Source organism: Trichomycterus rosablanca, chromosome 2 (genome assembly GCF_030014385.1).
Source record: "Trichomycterus rosablanca isolate fTriRos1 chromosome 2, fTriRos1.hap1, whole genome shotgun sequence".
Taxonomy (NCBI): domain Eukaryota; kingdom Metazoa; phylum Chordata; class Actinopteri; order Siluriformes; family Trichomycteridae; genus Trichomycterus; species Trichomycterus rosablanca.
Genome location: NC_085989.1, coordinates 22,042,793 through 22,056,804, shown reverse-complemented (window position 1 = coordinate 22,056,804; position 14,012 = coordinate 22,042,793). Strand labels below are relative to the sequence as shown.

Below are 14,012 nucleotides of genomic sequence, written 5' to 3'. Positions count from 1 at the left end.
TTGCGAAGCTCCTCAGTAGAAGTGAAGCGTAATGCAATCAGGGTAATTGGATATAACTAGATAAGAAAATTGGGGGGAAAATTGGAGAAAAAGAGAAAAAAAAAGAAAAGATGGATCAAAACAATTTTTGTTTAATAACTGAACATTCTGCTATAGTGAAACAAACCTCAAACAAATTTAAAAAACATTTTCATTATTGGCATTTTTTTCCAAAAAAAAAACTCCAAATAAAGTAGAGGAAAAAATATGGAATCACTAAGTGCTGAGCGACAAATTGCACTTTTAAACCAAATAACACCACAAGTCCGAAAATGCTAATCAGTCTGCAGTTGTAGGCAGAGGTGGAAAGAGTACTAAAATATTGTACTCAAGTAAAAGTACTATTACTTTAATGAATTTTTACTTAAGTACGAGTAAAATTACTAGTCTAAAAATCTACTCAAGTAAAAAAGAACTAATTTAAAATGTACTCAGAGTAAACGTTACTTAGTTACTTTCTTAACAGGAGAGGGTGTCTCTCTCGCGTTTTTTTTTTTACTCAGTAACGGATGTTATTTAAAATGTAGCGAATTACAATTCTTAATACAAAACATACTTAAGTAAAAGTAAAATTACTGGTTGTAAAATCTACTTTAAAAAGTACAAGTACACAAAGAAAACTACTCAATTACAGTAATGTGAGTAAATGTAATTTGTTATTTTCCACCTCTGGTTGTAGGAAAGTGCTTTCAGACCTTAAAAAGCTGTTGGATAATTGAAAGAAACAAGGCTCCAACAATTGTAAGTAGGGATGCATCAATACCATTTTTTCCCAACCGAGTACGAGTACAAGTACATGCATTTTTGTACTCGCCAATACCGATACCGATACCGATACCTATTTAGAATGATGCAATCTGGAGCATTATGGAATAGTGTAGTTTTTAGTGTAAAATAGGGCAGTGGAACAGTTGCTTGGGTTGCCATCACTAATTGTAAAAAAAAAAAAAAACACCTCACAGACATCATTGAGAAAGCTTCTGACAAGCTAACGTTAACGTTCATTAATAAACGCACGTAATTAACGTTGTGCACATCATACATGCGATGCGATTCTGCTGATTGAAATATTTACTTTAAAAGGATAATACAGTCCGATCCCATCTGAGCCGATTCTATCAGCACATACATTCGTGGTTCACCTCTGTAAATCGTAAACGACTCTGAGTCGGCTCCCGCTCTGTGGTAATAACCAGTATAATTAAGCCTGAGCTTTATAATGTAAGCGAGTCACACAAAATGTTCTGTAGTAGTTGGTGTTTATTTACAACCGCATCATTCATTATAACAGTAAACACGGAGAGATGACTGAGAAAAGAAGCTTAAAATGAGTCGACTCCTGAATCACTTGTATCGACACTGAACAGAGTATTGAACACAAACACGTCCTATAACAGCGGTCGCTGCTTTTGTAACCGGTTATCTTCGCTGTTAGCTCTATTTTGAAGTTTTTTTTTGTCAAACGGAACTAAATAACATTAAACGTGTATGTGAGCGTGGTCAGTGAGAATAATTCAATCTGTCCTCGCGCCCCACAGGTTGAAAATCCCTGCGTTAACGCAGCAACGTGCACTAGGCACAAGGTATCGGATGTTTAGTATCGGAGCCTCGTTTGCGAGTACGAGTACGAGTTAATGAGCGCGGTATCGGGCTAATACCCGATACTAGTATCGGTACTCATGCATCTCTAATTGTAAGGTTGTTATTTAAAACAAGGAAGTGGATTAAAGAACTCATTTAGGAAGGAAATCCAACACAAAGAGAATTAAAAATCACAGATTCTTGCTTTACAAACTTTTCCAGAAATAGAGTTTGTAATTAAAAGTGGATTTAAAAATGAACACTATTCTAAATCCTTAATTTTAAGAGTGATGAGGACCTTATAAAAATGCTCCTTTTTAGTTAGAATGTGCATAAACATCACAGGAAATGTTTTGATGTCTAATGTCATTTGAAGATGTACCTGCAGGCTTAGTATTTATCTCCCGTCATGGCCTGTGTGATCTTTCATTCAGTAGTTTTTACAGCTAAAGGCTTAAATGGAAATTTCTCAGATTTTTCAGAAAGTTCAGCATCATTTGTTAAAAAGTAAACAAAGTTACACAGTAGAGAGCTATGGTGCAATGTACAAAAATACACAATTTTGCTTCATAATATGTGTAATATAGACCAGAGACCACAACGTCTAGAATCAAAGGTAGCTATTTAGATTTTGAAGCTGCATGTGCAGAGTATGTCAAAAACACATTTGTGTATTTCTTAAATATTGTGATTATGAAAAACGGCATAAACAATTAATGAAAAATAATATTCACAACAGGTTGTTCGTTTACATTAGGGCTGGGCGGTATATCGCAAATATCGATATATTCGATATATATAATTTTTACACAATACTGAAAATGACCATATTCGTTATATTGAGTATGCCTAGGATACACAGGTTACCATATGAGAATGTTTAAAACAGAGCACAAAAGCACTGTGCTGCACGCTTTCTTTCTTTCTTAGTGCATGAGCGGTAAAAACAAGTCAGAGAACGACCCTTCAAACGAATTATTCATAGGAATCGAATCAGGGAGCTGTGCTTGTATCTGTGATAAAGATTCATTCGTTTTGTTCACTTTTTTTCATTATGGTGTCATGTGTAAACAACTCCATGAATCAGTGTGCATATGTTTCAGTGATTCAATCGTAGTTCAGGCCTTGAAAAACAGCTGTATAAACCAATCAGAGCTTCCAAAATCAGATTTTGGGTGGAATTCAAAGCAATATATGCTAATTTTTTTGCATTTCTCCAATGTGTGTCATTTAGATGAGCTGGCAATGAAAAACTATTTCTTTATTGGTTGTAGAGGTATAAGTGACAGCTTAGGTAACGAATGACCAGTTTCAGCTTTTAACCACAAAAGTCGAGAGAATAAATGATCTGTTGGATATTGATATATATATTCTGGAAATATTCTGGAAACATGAAGGAAAACTTTTACAAAGAAGTGGATTATATTCCTATTGGAACAACACATGGATATAGGTTTGGTTGAGTTGAAGAAGAGAAGCTCAGGTAATACCTAGTTCACACTACATGACTTTTGCCCTGATTTTTGCTTGGCGACTGGTCGGCACTAGATTTGCCAGCTTGGCAGCAACTCGGCGTTCGCTCGGCGATCGAAACTCGACTCTCAATCGCTATGTGTGAACTACTCAACAACTCGATCCGAGCGGCTAGAATTCTAGAACCGAAGCAAGAATTCTAGCATGTCAAATATCTGACTCTTGAGTTGCCTGACTGGCCAGAGAAGCTCGCCTGTGATTCCAGTTGGTGATAGATCGTGTAGTGTGAAACCCCCTATCGCCGATCAGTCGTGTAGTGTGAAATACACACCGACTTGAAAGATTCCCGACTACAAGAGATCCAGTTGTGTGGTGTGAACTGTACAGCGACCTGACGACTTGGAAAGTCATGTAGTGTGAACGTGGCATAAGCAGCAGTTATGATTTTATGCTGCTGTGTGGTTGATCTGGGTCGCGGTGCTGCTGTTTAGTGTGCTTTTGTTTTGCAGTGATAGCAAAGCATTATTAAATATTGAACTTTTTGGGGATTTTTTTGATGATCACTTATTAGGAGTAAAATGGCAGTGGCCTGCTATTGTACTCTGTTAAGTTTACATTATATCGTATCATATCGTATATCGCTACTTCTCGAAAGCATATTGAGATATGAGTTTTTTAGTCATATCGCCCAGCCCTACTTTATATACAGCTACTCTGGCTGCATTGAAAATGTAATACTGCCATTCTGTTTGGTTTATTAAGATGTGGCATTATGGGTCACTATTGTTTCTGTTCTGATATACTATTTAGTATTTAATATGCAATTTGGAATACAGAGCTTGTAAACATTTAACTTAAAAAGTCTCACACATTCACTGTAAATTTCATAAGTGTGCTTTAGAATATAATAATAATTTTATAAGAATTATTATTAGTACAATTATTCTTTTTTTACTAGTAACAAAAGAAAACAGGATATAACATTCAACATTGGTGCTGTTGTTTTGCTTGTTATATAGTCCTCAGGTGTTCAACATAGACAGGTTTTCAGCTAATCTGTATGATTTGGCTGCTCTCTCTTTTCCCTATGTGCATTTCCCATTATAAGACACATATTTTACACGTATAACACTTAGATCTTACATTATCCCTGCCATATCATGTGTCATCAGGGCAAAGCTAGCAGGGCAGCACCAGGGACCTTGCGCCTGTTTACTATATGTGTAGAACATTAAATAAGATTAATTAAACCACCCGAGGGGTCAGTGTGGTCCTCCTGAGTGGATTTGCACTCTGTCCTTGTTAGTGCCAGACCCACCCCAACCCAGGATTAAGTAGTTATTAAATGTGAATGAACTGATGACCAGCCATGGTTGGGTATATATTTGCCCCCTCCCAATGTCTTCTATTTTTGCAAATTTGTCACACTGTTCAGATCATCAGCTTATTTTTATACTAGACAAAGCTAAGCCAAGGAAACACAAAATTCCATTTTTAAAATTATGATTTTATTTACTTAAAGGAAAATGCTGTTCAGCCCTACCTGGCCCTATGTGGAAAAGTAATTCCCTCCTAAACTAGAAAATCAACCAGTTACCAAATTCTATTGACAATCAGATTTAATTTCACTAGCTACACTCAGGTGTGAAAACTGCCAGACCGTGTTAAATCTAAAAATTACTTAAATAGAACCTGTCTGGCAATGTGAAGCAAGCTAGATGCCGCATGTTATTGAAATCTACCACTCTAAAAATTGTTACAGAGCTATTGCTAAGGCTCTGGGACTCCAGCAAACCACAGTGAGAGCCATTATCCACAAATGTAGAACAGAAATGTGTACTTTTCTTAGGAGGACCTACCAACAATTAACCAAGAATGCATTGACAGCTCATCCAGGAGGTCACAAATGAATCCAGATGAACATCTAAGCAAAAATAGAAGAAATCGGATAAGGGGCAAATACTTGTCACAGCAGTGTACATTAGTTTGTCGTACACTGAAAAGTTATGCTCAGCCTTTTATGTGTGTTCTTTTACCTCAGGCCTCATCAAAAAGTGATGGAAAACGGAGGGTCTGAAAGCCTTCTAAATGATGAGGAGGCGATGTGGGAAAATGTGGAGAAGAACCGGTACATTTTGTGCCGCTACATTAGCCCCAGCAAGCTGACCTCGTATCTGAGGCAATGCAAGGTAATCGATGAACAGGACGAGGACGAGGTGCTAAACTCCCTAAGGCTGGAGACCAAGAGCAACCGTACAGGTACTCTGTGTGTGTGTGTGTGTTTGTGTGTGTGTGTGTGTGTGTGTGTGTGTGTGTGTGTGTGTGTGTGTGTGTGTGTGTCCTTGCCTAACTGTGTTTGTTATAGCACCTGTCTTGTATTCCAGTCTCATCACTGGTATGTGATTGTTCTCTACTGTGTGTGATGTATAACTGTTTGTATGTGGGTACAATTTATGTGCCCAGTTGCTTTCAACACACTCTCTTATAGTCAGTGTGCCCACTCCAGGCTGCAGTGACAGAAAGACTAAACACTATGGAATACGAGAATGCAAATGGTGTACAGAAAGCATTTACATGCAAATCACACCATCAATCAGTTACTCAGTCACCATATCTCTCACCGTTCTGTTCCAGTTGTGTAATATGATGATGAATGGAGGCTTTTAATCCCATGAGCTTCTGTTGGGTCTGTTTTTTTTTTTTCTGATGCACTTTATCCTGAACCTGTGTATATGGATATTTCCCAGCCATCCTACAGCCACAGGCAAATTAGAAATGTTTGCGGAAGGTGTATTAAGAGTATTTATGGTCTTGCTTGTCTGACAGAAGCAGATAAAAAAGGTCATTTAGACACCAAATAATGTGTGTTTTAGACAAGTACATATTTTTGTTTAGTCTAAAGTTAAAATTTCTGTTTACAGGTAATTTAAATACAAATGTAGTATACTACTTTTTACTTTTTTAAAGGGCAGTTAAAAATCATTTACAACCTATTTCTGAAAAATTTTGTAAAATGCAATAAATAAAATAATTGTATTAATTATTTAAAAAACACAATTTAACAAAGTAGAAAGAGATGATGTTTTCAGTGATCAGCTTCATTGTATTGTACTGTACATTCTCTCTAAAATCCCAATATACGCCTCAGCGTCAAGGCTACTTTCACACATATGCAGGGCGGCACTGTGGGTAGCAGGTCCAGGGTTCAATTCCACGGTGGAGCAGTCTGGGTCCTTTCTGTGTAGAGTTTGCATGTTCTCTCCGTGTCTGTCTGGGTTTCCTCCGGGAGCTCTGGTTTCCTCCAACAGTCCAAAGACATGCAAGTGAAGAGGATTGGAGATACAAAATTGTCCATTACTGTGTTTGGCATCACAAGACTTGAACTGATGAATCTTATCTTGTGTAACCAGTAACTACGTGTTCTGTCATGAATGTAACCAAAGAGTGTAAAACATGACGTTAAAATTTATTTATATTTAGCAGACGCTTTTATCCAATTAAGGGTTAAGTGCCTTGCTCAAGGGCCCAACAGTGGCAACCTGGCAGTGGTGGGGTTTGAACCAGCGAACTTCTGCTTACTAGTCCAGTACCTTAACTGCTAGGCTACAACTGTCCTATACTATTAAATAATACTATATAAAATACTAATAAATAATAAAATTCACACATATGCAAGTCATCCATGCAATGACAGATGTTGTCTTTTGCACCTTTCACTGATACCTGTCTGGATGGTTCTTTTTGGCTTTGGCACATGGAAGTTAAAATCGACCTCTTCTGACCACAGTACTCCACTCTCTTTAGGTCGACTGCTGGATATCCTGCACACCAAGGGCGAGCGAGGCTATCTGGTGTTCCTGGAAAGTCTGCAGTTGTACTACCCTAACCTATACAAGATGGTTACTGGCAAGGAGCCCACTCGCAGGTGCTCTTCTATTGTAGGTAAGAAATATTAAAAAAAGAAGAATTTATTCATGCAAAATATTCAGAAGTTGAGAAGATTCGTTAACAGATATGCTGGGAATATTTTGGTGGTAAGTCCATATTCTGCACAATTTATTCATATTATGGAAACCACATGCATAATCCATTCCTTTGAGGTGGTAAAGCTCTTAAGACCTAAGCATTTAAGAGTTCAAATCACTCAAAGTTAAACTAAAAAGAACTCACCTAATAGAAAATACCACAAGCCAAAACAAATGGGAAATGTGCTGTATATGAAATAAGCAAATGAGATGATCTTTAAAAATATTAGTTAAGCTTTTTTACTCAAATCTATTCATTTATAGGCTAATTGTAGGTTAAATTTAAATCCTTTAAAATATTCCTGTCACATTAAATATTCCTGTCACATTTAACTCTGAGGACATGTCAAATTTCTTTTTGTGCTCACAGTGGAGGAGGATCATGAGGGCCTCATCCAGTTCCTAATGAATGAGGTGATGAAACTACAGCAGCAGGCCAAGGCCAAGGATGTTCAGCGCGTGGACATTATAGCCAAGAACCGCACACTGGCAGATGAGCAAAAAAAGCTACGCTTGGCCAACCAGGAGCTGCGTACCTTCCAGGAACGCTATAACAAGATAAAAGAAGAACGCAACAACTGCAACGATGAACTCATTAGAGTGAAGGACCATAATTACCAGCTGGCCATGCGCTATGCCCAGCTCAGTGAGGAGAAGAACATGGCAGTCATGAGAAGCCGAGACCTGCAGTTGGAGGTCAGATTTTATGTTTAAAGTTTCTTTTTTTGTATATAACAGTGAGGAGCATGGTGTTGTTGGTGCAGCAAGACAATGACCCAAAACATAATTCCAGTCTGAACTACAGTGGTCAGTTGGTTCTAGGAGTGGCGTTGAGTTTAAAAGGTGTTGAGTTTCAAGGTTTTTTTTCCCCATAAGGATGTTTGGGAAACCTGTTAATGCGTTCCATGGTCTCGTTCCAACGGCATATATTTTAGGCTTATGTAAAACAATGGAGTTTTTTTTCTTTATGCATTTTCTCTCCTTTTTCTCAATTTTTAGCGCGTCTAATTGCCCGATTGCGTCATGCTTCCTCTCCACCAATGCCGATCCCTGCTTTGATTGAGGAGAACGAAGCTAACGCACGCCCCCTCCGACACGTGGGCAGCATGCCTTATGCATTTTGTCACCTACACTTTGACGAGTGCAGTGCAGATCAGCGTTGTGTACGGAGAGGACACACCCTGAGAGTACTCTTTTCTCATCTTTGTGCAGGCGCCAGGAGAGAGACCCCATCCGACTTAGTCCCGCCCATATCTGAACAACAGGCCAATCGTTGTTCATGTGGCCGCTCAGCCTTAGCCGGTAGGCAAAGCTGAGATTCGATACGATGTATTCGAGATCCCAGCTCTGGTTCCAGCGTGTGTTTTTACCGCTGCGCCACCTGAGCGGCAAATAATGGGGTTGTTACATATAATAAAAAATACAGTAAAACCTGAACTTTAGCTTTACTTCTTTATTGTTTCCTTATGCTTCTTAATCGTGAAGATGTTTGATCTTGGAATAGTGTATTTTGTTCAGTAAAGGCGCATTCACATGAGAAGCGGAATAGCTTTTGCACTGACTGTGCCGCTATTTCTATGAAGTGAGCCGTGCACAAAGCTTAACGTATTTCATTAGTGGAGAGAGCTTATAAGCAGTAATAAAAAGATAAGCATTTTAGACTCTAAAGCTGATTCCAGAATTTATCCGAACTCTGAGCTATAACACAAGTTTAAAAGTGAAACAGGAGAAAAATTCAGCTAAACACAGATACGTGTGGATGCATTTAAAGTGGATTAGACTGTTATTCCACACAAATGCAGATTCGTCTCATATGTGCAAATTGATGATGTCCTACTGCACCGCTCTAGTAAAAAAAAAAAAGCAGCTGTTCATTGTTCATTTAAAATTAAATAAATAATTAAACACATTGTGTTTAAGGTAAATGTTGAGTTTAAGGGTACACATTTTCCGATGAAAGGCGTTGAGTTTTAAAGATTTTGAGTTTAGGGGACGTTGAATTTCAAGGTACCACTGTACTTCAGAAAACATGTAGGCCCCAAATCATGGAATGGACATCACAGTCTCCATCAAAGCATTACATTTGTGGGAACTTCTGCAACAGTGTTGGGAAGAACATAACATTTCTATTGTAGAAAGAATTTCTATAGTGTGTGTTCAGTGCTCATGTCTGTAAAAGGTGGTTACTCTGATGAGTGAAAATTTTTAATTCAATTTTGTTTAATAAAATGATTCCATTATTTCTTTTCTGGTATCTGATATAAGGTAGCGGGACTGCTGTAAAAACTTAGAGACATAACAGATTATGTGTTTCTGGTATTTGCTTCACAGATTGACCAGTTAAAGCACAAACTTAACAAGGTGGAAGAGGAGTGCAAAATGGAGAGAAGGCAGTCACTAAAACTGAAAAATGACATTGAGAACCGACCTCGCAAAGAGCAGATCTATGAGCTGGAGCGTGACAACGAGCTTTTAAAACTGAAAGTCCAGGAGCTGCAGTGTATTATACAGGTCACCTTGCTTATAAACTGTTGTGAGAAAAGCAATAAAGAAACAACACTGAAATGAAAGTATATGAAACTAGTTGGTAATATAAAATCAGCTTTTGAAATGTTTACTTTTGGTGTTTTGGTTTGTGCAGTCTGGACCACTGACTGACTCAGACAAAGCCCTGCGGGACATCCTGGAACATGATCGACAGGAGGCTTTGGAAGATCGGCAGGAGCTGGTAGAAAGACTTCACAATCTGCATGAAGATGTACGGCAGGCTGAGGAGCTCAGGGACAAGGTGAGAGATAATCTAGGACAGATGGAACGCCTTCATTTGTTATTACATATATACAGTACATGTGTACAGCACAATGACACTTTTACTCTGCATATCACACTTTCTTTGGAAGCTGGGGTCTGAGCAAAAGGTCAGCCATTGTATGGCACCCCTGGAGTCTAGAGGGTTGAGGGCCTTGGTCAAGGGCCAAACAGTGGCTGCATGACAGAGCCGGGATTCAGCGTTCCAGTTGGAAAGCCACAGCTCTACCCATTGGGCTACCAATGTCCCTGTGGAAGTTCTGTATGTTATGCTGGTGCTATCATGTCATAAACTGTGGACTTTTAATGATTCTACCTAATAGCTTTTAAATGGATTTTAGTCATATATCCTATATATAAATAGATCCTATTTTTTGTTTGTATTATGTTAAAGGAAAAAACTTAAATTCTAATGTTAGGTCAATAACTAGTTTATTGAAGGCCTCTTTGGACCCACTGTTTTCAAGTTATTCACATAGATACATATCTAATTTCTTTGTGTGGTCTATTGGTATGGTAGGGGTTCCTCACAGAACAAAACAAAATGAAGTCAAAAAACATTTCAAACTAGCCAGGATCTAATCATAGAAAAGTACAGTTCTGGAGAAGGGAACAAGGCCTTCCCAAATCCAGTAGAATGGCTGCAGTTACACTCAGCAAAACTGAAGGCAAGATATTAACGGCCTGCAGTGTGTTTTATAGAAGAATCGCTTGATGAAGTATTGTGCAGGAAATTATTTGAAAAATTAACCAACGAGGTGGCTGAAACTCTTGTGGTGTAATGAAACTTCAGTGGAACAAGGCAGCTAGGCTTCACTATCCCTACTGTTAAATCTGATGGTGGTAGCATCATTGTATAGACATGTTGTTTTAGTAGAAGAGACTGGGATGTCTGACAAAGCATTTGAACCTTAGAGAAAGTTTGAGGTTTAAGTTTAAGGACTGAAAAAATGCTACCAAAGGATTTACAATGAGAAGAATTGATGTACAGGGATCTTCAAAAAGTTTCAGCACTTTTATATTTTTGTTGGAAACGGTGGGGGTGGGAAGAGTAGTAATTGGTTGTGTCTGAGAGAATGAGAGAGCTTATAGCTTAAATAATCAGAAAGAGAGCGAGATGTACAGTTAGCACAACAGGTGCGTGTTTACTTGTTGTTTTCCACAGTTTACAACCACTGATGAGGAAGCAAACAACATATTCCAGCATTCAGTGCATTACCACAACTACGGTATAAAAGAAAGGTCAATGCTTACAAAATACCTCACAGTTAAATGTGGTTCAATCAGATTTCTGGCTATTTTAGGTAGATTTGGTCTTAGAAAATTTATGTCTGATCTAAAAGGTAAAATTCCCAGTGAAATTAATACAAATCCCATGTTGTCACCAGTAAATACACTGCCTGGCCAAAAAAAGGTCACCACCTGGATTTAACTAAGCAAATAGGTAAGAGCCTCCCATTGGATAATTACTGCATGGGTGATTATGTTTCAGCTGGCAACAAGTTATTTAACCCTAACTGATGCAGTGAGTAGCTTCTCATTTGTAAAACAACCCTGTCGATCACTTAAATGTTTGGTGAAATCAAATGGTAGAAAAACTACAGTAGAACTCAGGGATATGTTTAATAGTGAAAGTAAGAGCATTTCCACACGCACAATGCGAAGGGAACTCAAGGGATTGGGACTAAACAGCTGTGTAGCCTAAAGAAAACCACTTGTCAGTGAGGCTAACTGGCAAAAACAGCTTCAATTTGCTAGGGAGCATAAAGATTGGACTCTGGAGCAATGGAAGAAGGTCATGTGGTCTGATGAGTCCAGATTTACCCTGTTCCAGAGTGCTGAGCGCATCAGGGTAAGAAGAGAGGCGTCTGAAGTGATGCACCCATCATGCCTAGTGCCTACCGTACAAGCCTGTGGGGACAGTGCTATGATCTGGGGTAGCTGCAGTTGGTCAGGTCTAGGTTCAGCAACGTTATGTGCCCAAAGAATGAGGTCAGCTGACTACCTGAATATACTGAACGACCAGGTTATTCCATCAATGGATTTTTTCTTCCCTGATGGCACGGGCATATTCCAAGATGACAATGCCAGGATTCATCGGGCTCAAATTGTGAAAGAGTGCTTCAGGGAGCATGAGACATCATTTTCACTCATGGATTGGCCACCACAGAGTCCAGACCTGAACCCCATTGAGAATCTTTGGGATGTGCTGGAGAAGACTTTGCGCAGTGGTCCAAATCTCCCATCATCAATACAAGATCTTGGGGATCTTGGGGAAAATGAATGCAACTCTGGACAGAAATAAATGTTGTGACATTGCAGAAGCTTGTGGAAACGATGCCACAGCGAATGCGTGCCGTAATCAAAGCTAAATGCGGTCCAACCAAATATTAGAGTGTGTGACCTTTTTTTTTGGCCAGGCAGTGTAGTTGGCAGAAATAAAAATAAAGAACTTCTTGTCATATTGAAACAAGAGGTGATAAAGCTGATGCACCAGAAGGTCCGTTGTGTAATGTGTTGCATCTGTATTTGGCACGGGTTTTGAGCTTGTATGCAAAATGTGTCAAAATTCGGGTGAAGACAGGAACTTGAAATAGCACATAGCTCTTCTCTTCTCACACTCGCTTGTTAACTAAGCCTAGAAAAGATTAAAGTGTACATTTAAAGCCTAAGACCTATGGAGACTTTTGTCCTATAGTGCTGAGCCCTTCATTATATTAATCTCATTTGTACAGTTCTCCTTTTGTGGCCTGGGTCAGTGAGATTACAAATGTTTTTTCTTATCTGGCAGTACCTCGAGGAAAAGGAGGACCTTGAACTTAAATGTTCCACATTGGTGAAGGACTGTGAAATGTACAAGAACCGCATGACTACCATCATGGTTCAGCTGGAGGAAGTGGAACGGGAGCGTGACCAGGTTAAACAAAGCACTTTTGATAGTACTCTTTAATGCCAGTTGGAAATGGCTGTTAAGGGGATTGTTGCATCACGTTGACATTTAATAAATGAATGAAATAATAATAACATATTTATGGTTGTTTCTCACAGGCATTTAAGGCCAGAGATGAAGCCCAGAACCAGGTGTCTCAGTGTCTGATTGACAAAGACAAGTACCGTAAGCAGATAAGGGAGCTAGAGGAGAAGAGCGATGAGCTGCATATTGAGATAATGCGTAAAGAAGCAAAGATAGTCACCTTGGAGTCCAAATTGAGGCGCCTCTCCAAAGAACAGGGCCTGGATCCTGATCTGGTATTTAATTTATACAGATTTTTATTACATCAGAACTCCCTTTGTCATGTCACTACAGCATTGGGATTGTACATCTATCAAAATGTTTAGTTCACTTTCCAATCCATGCAGCAAATTTATTGAAACTTCATTAAATTTAATTTTACGCTTAATTATGTGGCTGTACCCAGCATTTATCCCATAAAGTGTCAGTTCCATTTATTAATCCTGTCAGCGAACGTGCAACATCTGTTTTCCACACTATTTGCCTTTCAGATTCTGTTGCTTGTCTCAGTTTTAAATATTTGATATTAAAATACTAATTGGCCATGATGTCAATTTGAAACCAACCTAATATTTTGAGCAATTGTGATCGACACTTTATGGTCAAAAGTATGTTGACACCTTATTTGACATCCAAATAATTTCCTGTTCCAGCATGACTGGGTGCCTGTGCACTAAGCAGGGTCCATTAGGACATGATTTGTCAAGCCTGTACTAGAGTACCCTTGAAACATCACATCAGTTGTGAGCCAGGCCTTCTGAACTAACATTAGTGTCTGACCTCACAATGCTCCTTTGATTGAATGGACACAAGTTCCCATAGACACTCCAAAATCTTGTGAAAAGCCTTCTCAGAAAATTGGAGTCTGTTATCAACTAGTTGTTACATGTATATATACACAGACCAGGCATACCATTATGACCACTGACAGGTGAAGTAAATAACACTGATTATCTCTTTATCACAGCACCTGTTAGTAGGTGGGATATATTAGGCAGCAGGTGAACATTGTATCCTCAAAGTTGATGTGTTAGAAGAAGGAAAAATGGGCAAGCATAAGGATTTGAGCGAGT

General features: G+C 38.7%; 1 protein-coding gene across 1 annotated transcript in view; it reads left to right on the top strand.

Moving 5' to 3' along the window:
• The first annotated feature begins 5,150 nt into the window (after positions 1-5,150).
• Positions 5,151-14,012, top strand: part of card11 (caspase recruitment domain family, member 11) — a 30,381-nt gene continuing 21,519 nt past the window's right edge. The window contains exons 1-7 of the mRNA XM_062985885.1: positions 5,151-5,352; positions 6,898-7,035; positions 7,489-7,814; positions 9,450-9,629; positions 9,760-9,906; positions 12,718-12,843; positions 12,975-13,175. Of these exons, the coding sequence (XP_062841955.1) occupies positions 5,151-5,352; positions 6,898-7,035; positions 7,489-7,814; positions 9,450-9,629; positions 9,760-9,906; positions 12,718-12,843; positions 12,975-13,175 (1,320 nt within the window). The remainder of the gene's footprint in view (positions 5,353-6,897; positions 7,036-7,488; positions 7,815-9,449; positions 9,630-9,759; positions 9,907-12,717; positions 12,844-12,974; positions 13,176-14,012) is intronic.